Source organism: Anolis carolinensis, chromosome 1 (genome assembly GCF_035594765.1).
Source record: "Anolis carolinensis isolate JA03-04 chromosome 1, rAnoCar3.1.pri, whole genome shotgun sequence".
In the NCBI taxonomy this organism is placed as follows: Eukaryota; Metazoa; Chordata; class Lepidosauria; order Squamata; family Dactyloidae; genus Anolis; species Anolis carolinensis.
The window spans coordinates 303,812,168-303,826,131 of record NC_085841.1 but is presented as its reverse complement, the minus strand read 5'-3'; the positions used below and the strand labels follow the sequence as shown (position 1 = coordinate 303,826,131).

Below are 13,964 nucleotides of genomic sequence, written 5' to 3'. Positions count from 1 at the left end.
AAGGAGTACAGGTAGCTAGTGTAACAGCTGCGAAAAATAAACACTCCTGATAGTTGCATCTATATGAGCTGTCATTTGGAAGAAACACTGCCAAGCTGCAAAAAGCCTTTCAGGAGGAATGTAACCCCATCCAGGACTGAAGGGCACACCTCCAAACCCAAGTTAGGACCATATACAATTATAGCATAATCATTCCATTATCATTGCTATGAGTGAATCCTATGGAATCCTGGAGTTTGTAGAGTGGTGAGGCAGCAGATCTCTTTGGAAGAGGATTCCTCAAGATGGCAGTTAAAGCTATAATTGTACAGTATAGTGTGAAGGGGCCCTTGGACAAAGGATGTAGGCAAAGTGATTGTCTACAAAAGGCTTTAGTGGAGTCATCAATGCTCTCCCTTCACTGAAGAATTATCATACCTGTTCTGCAGAAGCCATGCAAGTAGGAAGGAGTGGAATCACAGGGAACATGTACTCCAGCGGGTATATCATAGCCACAAATGCCATCACAGACATGGAGAGGGCATTATAGTCCCGGGATTGCAGCACTACCTACAACCAGGAAAAGTCATATTAAAACAATTACATATCTATTCCCTCCTGATATGGTAAAATACATATACCACTTCTGTATTTACTACATTCTAATGCTACCACAATTCCCATTAATCCAATAATATTTCATAATGAAAGAAAACTTTATGAATAACCCTGAAGACTCCTTGTTATACCAACAAGAAAATTCTTCACTGTGACACACTCACTAGTGTCCTTATATAAGCCAATATCATATGCACTTTCAGAATGGTGCAAATATACATTGGCATGGCCATGCTGGATCCCACAGCTTTACAGCTGATTATACATGTTATGCGTTCACCCATCAAAAAGACAGAAAAATCTGTATGTGCGTGCACACACAGCACTCTTAAGGATGACTAGCTCCACTAAGGAGCACACTTACACAATCTCTGGTAAGGTTCAGTTATCTGAGCAACTATTTTTTTGGTGGCGCAATTTATGTCACTTGTACAATGATTTTCATAGGGGCACAGTGTCTCAAAAAGATTCCAGGTAATCATTTTTACATTTCTAATTGTAATTGTAATTTAACCGAGGCACCTGTCTGTCCGATTTTGTGGGATTCTTTCCGGCTTGTTCTTCCGGATGACGTGGAGGGGATTCTTGGGTCTGTGAGGGCGACCACTTGTGCTCTGGATCCTTGTCCCTCTTGGCTGGTTAAGCAGGCCAAAGAGGGGTTGTTGGATTGGTTTGTGGCTATAATAAATGCCTCCCTGGGTCAGGGGTCATTTCCATCTTGTTTTAAGCAAGCGGTGGTAAAACCGTTACTAAAAAAGACCTCGCTAGACCCATCTGTATGTAACAACTACAGACCAATTTCCAACCTCCCGTTTTTGGGCAAGGTTCTGGAGCGGGTGGTGGCCACGCAGCTCCAGGAGTTCCTCGATGACACTGATTTTCTGGACCGCTCGCAGTCTGGCTTCAGGCCTGGGCACAGCACTGAGACGGCTTTGGTCGCCTTGGTGGATGACCTCCGCAGGGAACTGGACAGGGGGAGTGTGACCCTGCTGGTTCTCCTGGACATCTCTGCGGCTTTCGATACCATCGACCATGGTATCCTTCTGGGGAGGCTCTCCGGGATGGGACTCGGTGGCACTGTTTTGCAGTGGCTCCAGTCCTTCCTGGAGGGCCGTTCCCAGATGGTGAAGCTGGGGGACACCTGCTCGGACCCCTGGCCTTTGACCTGTGGGGTCCCGCAAGGGTCTATTTTATCCCCCATGCTTTTTAACATCTACATGAAACCGCTGGGAGAGGTCATCCGGAGTTTTGGAGGGTGTTGCCATCTCTACGCAGATGACACACAAATCCACTACTCGTTCCCACCTGACTCCAAGGAAGCCCCTCGGGTGCTGAACCAGTGCCTGGCCGCTGTGGCAGACTGGATGAGGAGGAACAAGCTGAGGATCAATCCTGACAAGACAGAGGCCCTCCTGGTCAGTCGCTCGTCGGATCGGGGTATTGGGTGGCAACCTGTGCTGGACGGGGTTGCACTCCCCCTGAAATCACAGGTCCGCAGTTTGGGGGTCCTCCTGGATTCAGCGCTGACGCTTGAAGCGCAGGTGTCGGCGGTGGCCGGGAGGGCTTTTGCACAACTCAAACTTGTGCGCCAACTGCGACCATACCTCGTGAAGTCTGACTTGACCACGGTGGTGCATGCATTAGTTACCTCTAGACTGGACTACTGTAATGCGCTCTACGTGGGGCTTCCCTTGAAGACGGCCCGGAAGTTACAGCTGGTCCAACGTTCGGCCGCCAGACTAATAACGGGGGCGAGTTACAGGGAGAGATCTACTCCCCTGTTTAAGGAGCTCCACTGGCTGCCGTTCATCTTCCGGTCCCAATTCAAGGTGCAGACCATCATTTATAAAGCCCTAAACGGTTTGGGACCCGCCTACCTTCGTGACCGTATCTCCTATCATAAACCTGCCCGACCTCTCCGATCATCGGGGGAGGCCCTCCTGTCGCCACTACCTATATCTCAGGCTCGCCTTGTAGGAACAAGGGAGAGGGCCTTCTCTGCGGTGGCCCCTCGCTTGTGGAACTCGCTGCCCATTGAAATCAGGCAAGCCCCCACCCTTTTAGCCTTCAGGAAAGATTTAAAAACATGGCTCTTCCGGTGTGCTTTCGGAGAGTAAATGTTCTATGCTACTCCCCCCCCGATATTTATCCTCTAGACTGGTTCACTATCTGTTGTCCCGTCCCTCGAGGTTTTATTCTGATCCCTTTCTCACCCAGAGTTTTAATTTTTAATCTAGTTTTTAAATGTAGTATTCATGCGGCCCGCTCGTGTTATATTGCTGTTTTGATCTTATGTTGTACTGTTTATTTTATGTAATGTATTATTTAATTGTATTATGTTATGGTTTATTGTATTGTCTTGGGCATGGCCCCATGTAAGCCGCCCCGAGTCCCCGTTGGGGAGATGGTGGCGGGGTATAAATAAAGTTTTATTATTATTATTATTATAATGCTGTGAAAGGAACCCTCCTCTCCTGAAATGCCTACATTTATATTGATAAATTTTCCTCTTACCTTGTGTTCTAGGAGAATACAAGACAACACCTGCAAACAGGCATCCACGCCTAACAGCTCCAAGGGCAGATGCAAAGGGAAATCCACCAGAGAGAACCGGGATGGGTCAGGGAGAGCAAACGTCAAGGCTGGCTGCAATTCATGTGGCAAGACTTCCACATCCACATGCTTCTGGCCAGCAACAGGCACAGGGGAACGGAGCAGTCGATAGATCCAGGCTTCAATTTCACGCAAATCATGTAGCAATGCACTGGATTTCTCTTCCACGAGAAGGGAGCCTGTGAATATTCGCCACATTGTATCCCTACATAAAAGCAATATAAAAATATTATGTTGATCTCCTGACTATTCAGCTGAAATTATCAGACTAGAGGAATCCTTCAATAGAAACAAGAAGAAGTTTTATGGCACCTGAAAGATTTTAAGAAATGATTAAGCCATTATTATAGATCAGACCTACCAGATTACTCACACATAATCTAGCCCTTGGCAACTACCGCCCACCTTGATCCTTTACTTTAATCCACACCCTAGATGTATTATTTAGGGACCCTAAAGTGGCTTTATTTATGGACCAGCATTGGCCATAAATAAAAATTATTCAATCATGCTTATAAAATGTCTCATCCAATGTAAATTCCTCTGATAAATTTTTGTTACGAAATATTACAGTACAGTAGAGTCTCACTTATCCAAGCTAAACGGGCCGGCAGAACCTTGGATAAGCGAATATCTTGGATAATAAGGAGGGATTAAGGAAAAGCCTATTAAACATCAAATTAGGTTATGATTTTACAAATTAAGCACCAAAACATCATGTTATACAACAAATTTGACAGAAAAAGTAGTTCAATACGCAGTAATGTTATGTTGTAATTACTGTATTTACGAATTTAGCACCAAAATATCACGATATATTAAAAACATTGACTACAAAAATGCATTGGATAATCCAGAACCTTGGATAAGCAAGTCTTGGATAAGTGAGGCTCTACTGTATTATTTGAAATTATTTTGGAGGTATTCGAGTGAATTTAAGGCATTTTCACTCCAGCTATGAGTTAAGTATTAAAAACTCCCACATTTGCTGATCTACATTAAATTATTCAGATTAGGAGGCACTGGATGGAAGATTTCTTAAATGTGATCCCGACTTTATATAATTATGTCTACTCTTTTTAAGAATACTTTCGTCTTCTGTAAATAGAAAGATATTGTTGTTGATTCTGCTACTTTTATAGTTTAGTTAGGTTTATGATAAAATTCATTTTATGTTTAAATTTGAACTGCCTCATTCTTAAAAGTTCTTTTTGAAGATTTAATTAATTTTATAATGATATTGAATTGTCAGTTTTATACTGAAATAGTTACACAGAACATTTAAAAAGAATCAACAAAACAAAACCATTCTGCTGTCATTATAAATGTACTTAGCACATGAAGCAAAGCATTAAGAGAACTTGCACAGCCTGATGAAAATGATCCAATGAAGCGAAATAAGAGCTACATCATAGGAAACACAATATCATTTTTAAAACCACAATGTGAGAAAATTAAGAAAAATAGCTAAAATACAGACTACAGACGTTACTTTAAGTTAAACAGCTTGTTTTTACCCGCTCCCTAACTAAAAACCAGGTCCACAAAGGTGTGCAATTCAAAGTGGAGATTCATGAATGAACAATACAAGCCATTCGTTCCCAGTCTCTGGTTATGGTAGTATCCACTAGGGTTTGGCTCCACGACCCCTCAGGGATATGAAAATTTGTGGTCAAGTCTCATTAAATATAATTGTGTCCCCTATATATAATGGCAAAATCAAGGTTTGCCTTTTGGAAAAAAATGTTTAACATTTTTAAAGTCATGGATGGCTGAATCCTAATCAGTTTGGATTTATAACTCATAAAGTGCTATTCAATACACAGCCTGTTTGGTAAAATTGGTACAAGGCATCCTTATTGGCTCTTCTATCATTTGATTTTAAAGTTTTTGACAGCGTTGATGGGTAATTCCTATTAATTCTGTTGCAAATTTGATAAATTTAGCCCCAAATTTAAATATATTTTAAAATATTTCATTTTTAATATGGAGACAGGGAAGAGGTTCTGATGCAATATTTCATCGTTAAACCCATTATATTGTCATTTAGAATTTCTTACAGAAGAAATACAACTTAATGTAAAACATTTTGATAGGAGAGTGTTAAATAATTACAAGAATTGTATACGGATGTCCAACCACTTTCATGAGATCTGTAGAAGAATCAACTTAAGTGTTTGACTTTCAATTGGCTTACAACGTATCAGGTTGATAACATCAGCAGTTAGCCATGGCACATGAAGCAAAGCATTAAGAGAACTTGCAAAGCTTCAAATTTAAACTTTTCTGGAGCTTACTCCATTTGAAATCATGCTAGATACGATGGATAGGGATTTGTCTCCCATATATATAATAATTTTGATATGGGCCCATCAGATAGTCTCCAAAAAACATGGGGAACTTGGATATTTGCCTAGATAAAAAATGGATAATATGTTGTACAAATTCCCTTTCAAAAGTGTCTCTACTTCAATAAGAAGTAATTTAATTAAATGGTTTGCATAAATGATTTTTGGCTCTGGTACAATGGTCATCCATAGACCCCTTTCTTTCCCTTCACTGCTAGTGAGGTTGTAAAATTAAAGGCCCCTGTCAACATTTATGGTGGCACTGAAGTCAAACATCAAATTTGGGAAAGCAATATTTTCTGATATATAGATATATATATATAATATCATTAACCAGAATTTTACAAAGTCTTCAGAACTGTTCCTCCTGGGTTTCTTTCCAGGAGGCAATGATAAGCAGCTCATGAACTTTTAATTGGGTATCTATTAATAGCTGTCAGATTGGAAATTACTGGATTTTGGAAACATCTAAAGAGAATTTCTCCTATAATGACAGCCTGGTATAATAAAGTATGGCAGCTGGCTTTGAATGAAAAACATAATAGCAAACTTTAAATGATCAAAGAAAGAGAAACACGTTTTACAGTAATTTGGAATTGTTTTGTTGAATATAAGAGGAATGAGAGGTTTTGCTTTTCTAAGACTTTCAAGTTTTGGTTTTTGGGGGTGTTTTTGTTTTTTTGCTGACTGCTTAAGGAAATACTTTTGATATTTTTATTTTTGTATTATGGCTAATTTAAATTATCACTGGTGGGGGCGATCAAGGATGATATCACAATATAAAATCAATGAATTTTTTTTGAAAAGTGAAATGAGAACGGGAAAAATTAATTTTAAGTAAGTAAATATGGCATCAGAGGAAATCATGTCATCCCCTTATATACCTTTGCACTCCTCGTGGGATCGACAACTTCTTTCCTAACAGTCTTTCACTGCAGCAGTCCACCAGTCTCTTCAGAGTATACAGACATTCACGAAATGTAGAGAAAAATGGATAGTGGCTAATGATGCAGAGTGAGGTCAGGGTGCTGTTACGGGAGCGGTGAGTGCCTTTGGATGAACGTTTACTCCGAGGTGATCGATTCCCATCAGAGGCAGACTCTGTGCTTGGTGGCTGCAGAGAACCACCACTTTCTGAACTCTCATTCCCTTTCTCTTCTTGAGCAGTGGAAGCATCCCCAGATTTGGGTGCTTTCTGCCCATCTCGGACACGATGTCCACCACTGCCGTCCCCCTTCTCCTTGGGCAAACGCTTCTGAAAGGAGCGATAGAAATTGACACATATTCCATAGCGAGTGACTCCTGTATCTTTATCTGTGAGTGCAAAAACAAAGGAAGTGTCATCTCGCAAACTCATACGCTTCTGGCGAACACTTAAACATCCCTCAGGCTGACAGAAGAAGACTACATCTGGAGGAAGTGGGAAATCAGTGTGATCCTCTAAAGGATAACGACGCAGTAGTTCGGGTGTCTGTGCCACACTATCACTGCTTGGTTGCCTGCAAAGAATGCAAATGACAAATTACTTTTATGCAGAAGAACAATGCTAATATTACATTTGTAAAATGCAAATATTTTAAGCCCTTCTAGAATTGTTGATATTGTGACTGTGGAAGCTTACTAAGGGAGATGAGTCACAAGTTCCTCATCATGAAAACTTCAAAATGAATTTGTCGGTCAGACTTGAAGTGGGGTCAGGATACTCATCTATCACATCATCCTGATCCAAAATGGATAGAAGTGGAAAGAGAAAGTATATAACTGGTGTACAGACTGCTAGATGAAACCAATTAAAAGTTCAAACTAACAGCACTAGTCTCAGTATAGACACAATTCAATTATACAATCATTTACAAGGTACATCTATACCCCTGGTGTCCAATTTTCTGCAAAAGAGAAAATGCCCAAAATACATTAACTTAATTAACTGGGGTATGCCTGCATTTTAAATATCTAAGCATTAACTATGTGCTTTAATCTTGCTTTTGAACATATGGTTTCAAGCAACATCCAAAGGGAGTAACAGTCAATGAGTTTAGATAGAAATCATTAAATATCCCTAGTCACACTACAGCAATCAAGAGTAAAAGGAGACAGGAGCTATCTTCATTAGGCACAATGTCACATTCACCAGCAGTAAATTGCTTATTACCACCGATGCCACCAACAGCTGTTCACCAATACAGGGATAAAATTGTTAGTAACAGTTGCAACAGACCCGCTGAATCAATGAGATTTACACAGGTGTCTATTTACTAAGTTCCCAATAATTCAACAGATCTACCCTAGTTGGAATTAACAGTTAGATTTAGTTACTGTATATACTCGAGTATAAGCTAACCCGAATATAAGCTGAGGCACCTAATATTACCACCAAAAAACTGGGAAAACATTGACTCCAGTATAAGCCAAGGGTGGTAAATTTCAGAAATAAAAATAGATACCAATAAAATTACATTAATTGAGGCATCGGTAGTTTAAAGGTTTTTGAATATTTACATAAAGCTCAAATTTAAGGTAAGACTATCCAACTCTGATCAAATCATTATTCTCATCTTCTTCAATGTATATGTGCTTATGTATCCTTTTAATAATAATAAGAGTAAAATAATACATGTAATAATAATAATAACAATAAATACAGGAAAATAATGAATGTAATAATAAATAGAGTAAAATAATAAATGCAATAATAATAATATCAGAGTGAAATAATACATATATTATTATTAATAATAATAATAATAATAGAGTAAAATAAATGTAATATTAGCAACAATAATAGAGAAAAATAATTAATGTAATAATACCAATAATAATATAGAAAAATAATAAATGCACCATATATTCTTGAGTATAAGCTGACCCAAATATAAGCCAACCAGGACCCTCACCCAAGTATAAGCCAAGGGGGGCTTTTTCAGTCTTTAAAAAAGGGCTGAAAAACTAGGCTTATACTCGAGTATATACAGTAATAGGCTTTCCTCCTTCTCAGCTGCTGAACAGTAGCAACAGAGATGTACTGCTTTTCATTCCATCCTAATCCCGTATATGTTCATATACAATTCACATCTGTAATGTTGCTATTATACCTGGCTCCAATAATCACAAGGTAATCAAGTAGGCGAGGGCAGCTCCTCTTCCGCTGCACCATGGTCTTGCTTCCTTCACTATGTCATCTCAGTGAACTTTTCATTCATTAGTCCAGCAAACTTCTGATAATGCCATTGGTGAAGAGAAAGCTCGTGGAAATTGTGTCATCAATCTACAGTTTAGAAAAATTAAATTCAAGGTCATATTCATATTCACTGCAATAGCAATGACTAATAGTAGTGTTTTAATCATAAGCAATTTTAGCGTTAGCACTCTGAGTATAAGCTTCAGTTTTGTCACAAAATAGCCTGTTACAAGTAAAATCCATCACACTTTCACTATCTAGATTTAATGGGCAAAGGAAAGACACAACAGAGAAAATGAATCAAAGAGTGACATGATTCACACAAGTCAGCCATTGTGAAATTATAATTGATGACTATGGTGTTACTGAAATAGTGTGGGTTACAAATAAAATTATTATTATTATTATTATTATTATTCACAGCTGGACCATGTGTGCATGCATGGAGGTGGGGATGGGTGCAAGATCATGCGAGAAAAAGTGTGAGAGAAGGAAAAGAGAGTTGTGTGCATTGTGGAAGCAACATGTGAATGGTGCACACACAGATGCCCCATTTATTACTAGGTAAAGGTTTCCCCTTGACATTAAGTCTAGTCAAGTCCAGCTCTGGGGGAGGGGTGTGTGCTCATCTCCATTTCTAAGCCAAAGAGCTGGCATTGTCCATAGATACCTCCTAGGTCATGTGGCCGGTATAACTGCATGGAGCACTGTTACCTTCCCGCCAAAGCAGTACCTATTGATCTATTCACATTTGCATGTTTTCAAACTGCTAGGTTGGCAAAAGCTGTGGCTAACAATGGGAGCTCACCCCGCCCTGCAGATTCAAACCACCAACTTTCCAGTTAGTTCTGCAGCTTAGAGGTTTAACCTGCTGCGCCACCGTAGCCCCACATTAATATTTAGTGACTGCCAAAAATCAGAGCAGTTACATCAACTGCACATACATTATATGTCCTGGATTATACAAATGACACTTCAAAACAAATCTGGACCAGACAATAGCCATCACACAGTAGTTAGCTGATATGTGATTTTTCAGAGAAGAGGAAGGTTGCAGTACAGATAGATTAATTAGATCTCAATCTTGAGTTTGCAAGACCTGAGCAGGGCAGTTGATAACCGGGGGCTTTGGGAGGTCTCTTATGTATAGGATCACCCTAAGTCAATCCAATGACAAATAACAACAACAAATAGTCTCTTACTCTAGATGGGGCTATGGTTGTTAATTCAGATTGCTCTAGAAAGAGGCTTAAACAAACTGGCAATAAGAATATCCTTTGTTAGTAGCAAAGATAGCTGGATGAAAACTCCGTGTTCAGAACTGGATACTGGAAATAAAACACTGTAGTCATCCATGCCTTGTTCTGCTTGTAAGTTTTTTGAACTATATATGTGAAACCTCTGTTGGAAACAGAATGCTGGATTAGATGGAGCTTTGCATGATCCAGCAGATTTGGACAACACATATTCTAGTATAAAACAGTGGTGCTATTTTAACAACTATCTTATATGCTCACTAGTTGCTGAATGATAAGCCGAGCACAGCTTTGCTTCATTCAAATATGCAGTGCATACAGTGGGAGGCTGAAACAACAAACAAGATTATCATTGGTCTCATAATCCATTGGGCTTCTTCTGCAAATAATGGCACTAATCCCGGAATCAGTGGATATTAAAACTTATTTTGTGAAGGAATAAAGCTTAACACATAATTGTCAAGAACATGTGCCTCTCAAAACTCATTTCCTTGAATTTTCTGAGTGAAGAAATAAAAGAAAATTCCATATTTCTTAGATTCTAAAATGCCATTGATTGTAAGAAGCACACTGATTTCAGTACCACCAACAGAAAAAAGCTAGAGAAAGACCCCGTTTTTAGAGTTTATATGGAGAGGAGGGGTGCATCTCAGATTCAAAAAAATACAATAATATAGAGCAACTAAGATTCCACAGCCTAAAAGAGGAATGTGTGCAACAGTACAGTCACATTAGCATTGTATACATGAGCACTGAGTAGTCTTTTTGCTGATGATCTGTATAACTGACAGTAACAATATTATCCTGACTGCTGTAGTTTGGCCCAGGGATGCATTCCTCTTTCTCCTCTTTATTTCACACTAATTTCTGCCCCTCCACAACAGGCACACAATATCCCATCTCAGTACATAGAATCCGAAAGTTTAAATCTCCCTCTTCTGTGTATTGAGATCATACTTTAATTCCTCACTCCACTTCCTCTGCCCAGCTGATTTAACTGGTAACAGCATTTGCCAATTCCAACAAAGTGTGTGGGAAATGTGTGATTTGAAGCATATGAGGAACAGACAGATCTTCTCCTACTGCCAGGCTGAATGGCACGTAGAGTCATCTACTCAGGGCTTTGAGGTAAGCAAAATTCCATGAAGTCTGCTGTGATACCACTCTGGGAAAAAGGCCATGGGGGATGAACTAGGCCATAAACAGGCCATAAATATTTTTGTTCATTTGCATGGAAAACATTTCAACAACACATGCATTCACTTTAGAAAAAATATTGAGACTCATCAAAAATACACAACAATCACTATAGGTTAGACTAGGCATTGGCACAACACAGTAAGCCATAGTGTGGTTTGTTGAAAATGGTCTTGCAGTGTGAATGCCACTAGTAAAGCAAATCATGATTTATAAATCAGTCTTAAACCAAGTTTGGAATTCATGATTTGTCTCTGGTTTATCATGGTAGCTTGTTTAATTCATGACTAGTCGTATCATGCAAACATATGGCTGTAACTTGTCCATAGGTTTTTCTTCCATTTGTTTTGTCTAGCCCGACTCCAGGGGAAAGACCTTCCAGGAAAAAGGAGTCATAAAATTAAACAGCTTGATACTTTCTTCTTATGTGTGCTTGTTGGCAGTTACTCTACTGCTGAACTCTGCCTGATAAGAACTATTCTCTTCCCCCTTGCCTTCACTGTTGATGGTTCTTGAGGTAAACTGCAGCTGACTTGAACCAATGAATGAAGCAGGGACTGAAGCCCTTTGGGAGACAGAGGCCCCCTTCTACACTGCCAGATAAAAGCCAGATTATCAGAAGTAGAGCAACTGGATTATATGGCAGTGTAGTTCAAAGCAGATAATGTCGATTATCTGATTTAATAATCTGGATTATAAGGCAGTGTAGAAGGGTCCATAGAGACACTAAATTAACTCACAATAAATCTTCAAAATTCAGCAGCAAAGACTTTTCTATGTGGGAGGGATGTAGCATAATAAATTATTGGAGTGTCTTGCCAGTTCACTGGATGGCCTTCCTTTTGAAAAAAAGGTGCAGACATGGGACACTGGCTGTGATTATTATGAAAAGAAGCTGCCAATCTGGACACAATAAGCATACCTTTAAAGTCAATTCACTAACATATAGTGAACTGACTATATCACTCACTAAAAATATAGGCCAAAAAGTATACTACCAATTTAAAACCACACAATGTTCACATTCCTCCCCTTCCATGTTACATAAGTAAATGTCATTAATGAGGCACCTAAGAAAAAATAATTCAAGATCGTGGCTATCTGTTGCCAAGGCTTCATGCACTAGGATCATGTTTAACTTTGGAGTAGGAAAGGGAATACATGTCACTTTGATATGACATGATGCGACAGTGAAGAAAAGATTAGCAGTGACAGTTCATCATATGTAACTTTGGCCTAAATTACCTCTTTTCAATATCACATCAGAACTCTGAAAACGCAGCATGCATAATTTTCCAAAGGTCAAATCCTGAACAAGCTGACATGATAAAGATGCAGAGTTCACAATAATTTCTTAAGAGTCAGGATTCTGAAAAGCCATGGGAGCACCGAATTCATGCTAGATCCAGATCTTCTCTTCTGAATGCCAGTTTCAAAATCACAAGTACTTAAATACTTCTACAGATACTCCAGGCAGTGTTGAATGAAAAGAGAGGTTCTTGAAATTTTCCAGTGGCAGAACATTTAAAAAACCGCTGTAACATTGTTGCATCCCAATTATGACTACTGAATCCTACATCTTAACAGCATGCTTTTTCATATTCTTCTGTCATGTCTATGTTTCCTTTCATACCCCACTGCAGTGCTCTGTTTCATTATCAATAAAGTTTGTTGCTTTAATTAGTACCTGATATGTTACTTTCATTATGTGTAGTGGAGATGATGAACTGATGCTGGAAAAAAGGATAATGAGTAGGGCAAGAAGATGCATATTGTGATGTAGAAATTGTAAGAAAATTGGCACTAATCTTGCTTGGAAGATGATAACGTAGGATCAATGAAGTCACAAGGAATGCAAGAACTGATGAAAAGAAGAGCTGGTGCGACATTTATATTTTAGCTTGAAAAAAATCACAAAATAATAGGTTCCTTACTCAGAAACCTAGAATGAAGGGGATGGTTCTGGCAAAGTACTTCTGGCAACTGTAGCTCTCCTTTTCAGGTTATCATGTAATAAATTAAATTGGAGAGGACTCCACATAATGGACTGATGGACTCTATAAACATACTGTAGTACTGCAAAACCTCTTTGAGTAAGGCTACATGACAAGGTCTTATGTTCTATAAAAGGAACAGCTGCTTTCACAGCACCCAGGAAAGAGGAAATCTATGTTAAGCTTTCTTTCCTGCCACCACAGATACTGGTTAAGACAGGGAAGGCATTTTCCACATCCCACCTACAATGAGATGCACTGGGTGACTAGTTCCTGATATAGTGAAGCAGTAAAGTGGAGCAAGGGCCTCGAAAATATCAGCAGAGTTGAAACAACTGGAAAGAAAGCAACTGGAAACTATCTACAAATGTGCTAGACAAACCATGCATCAAATGATCAACTACTACTTAAGTTTTGGTAACAAACCATGGTTAATGCTAACAGTGACTTATTATATCCATTGAGTGAATGCATTAAGAGATCTAAGAGATGAAGCATTAAAATTTAACTAGCAAGACCAAAGTATAGGAAATTACCTTATCTTTTACAAATGCTTAATCAGCTGTGGTATTGTAGTTTAAATTAGGATTCTGGTGGACCAGAGCTTAAATCCCTGCTCAGTCATGAAAACCCTTGTGCAGCTTTAGATGAGTCTCCGACTACTTCTTCACTTATTATAACATCCAGATTATCTGCTTTGAACTGGATTTTATGGCAGTGTAGAGTCATATAATCCAGTTCAAAGATGATAACGTGGATTATCTGATTTGATGATCTCGAT

General features: G+C 39.1%; 1 protein-coding gene across 36 annotated transcripts in view; it reads right to left on the bottom strand.

Annotated features, from left to right (window-relative positions):
• Positions 1-13,964, bottom strand: part of madd (MAP kinase activating death domain) — a 90,819-nt gene that overhangs the window by 57,548 nt on the left and 19,307 nt on the right. For all 36 annotated transcript variants that reach the window (XM_062967961.1, XM_008105059.3, XM_008105116.3 and 33 more), the window contains exons 2-5: positions 8,651-8,823; positions 6,443-7,057; positions 3,112-3,415; positions 418-549 (exon numbers count right to left, since the gene is read on the bottom strand). In XM_062967961.1, the coding sequence (XP_062824031.1) occupies positions 418-549; positions 3,112-3,415; positions 6,443-7,057; positions 8,651-8,712 (1,113 nt within the window). In that variant the 5' untranslated portion in view covers positions 8,713-8,823. The remainder of the gene's footprint in view (positions 1-417; positions 550-3,111; positions 3,416-6,442; positions 7,058-8,650; positions 8,824-13,964) is intronic.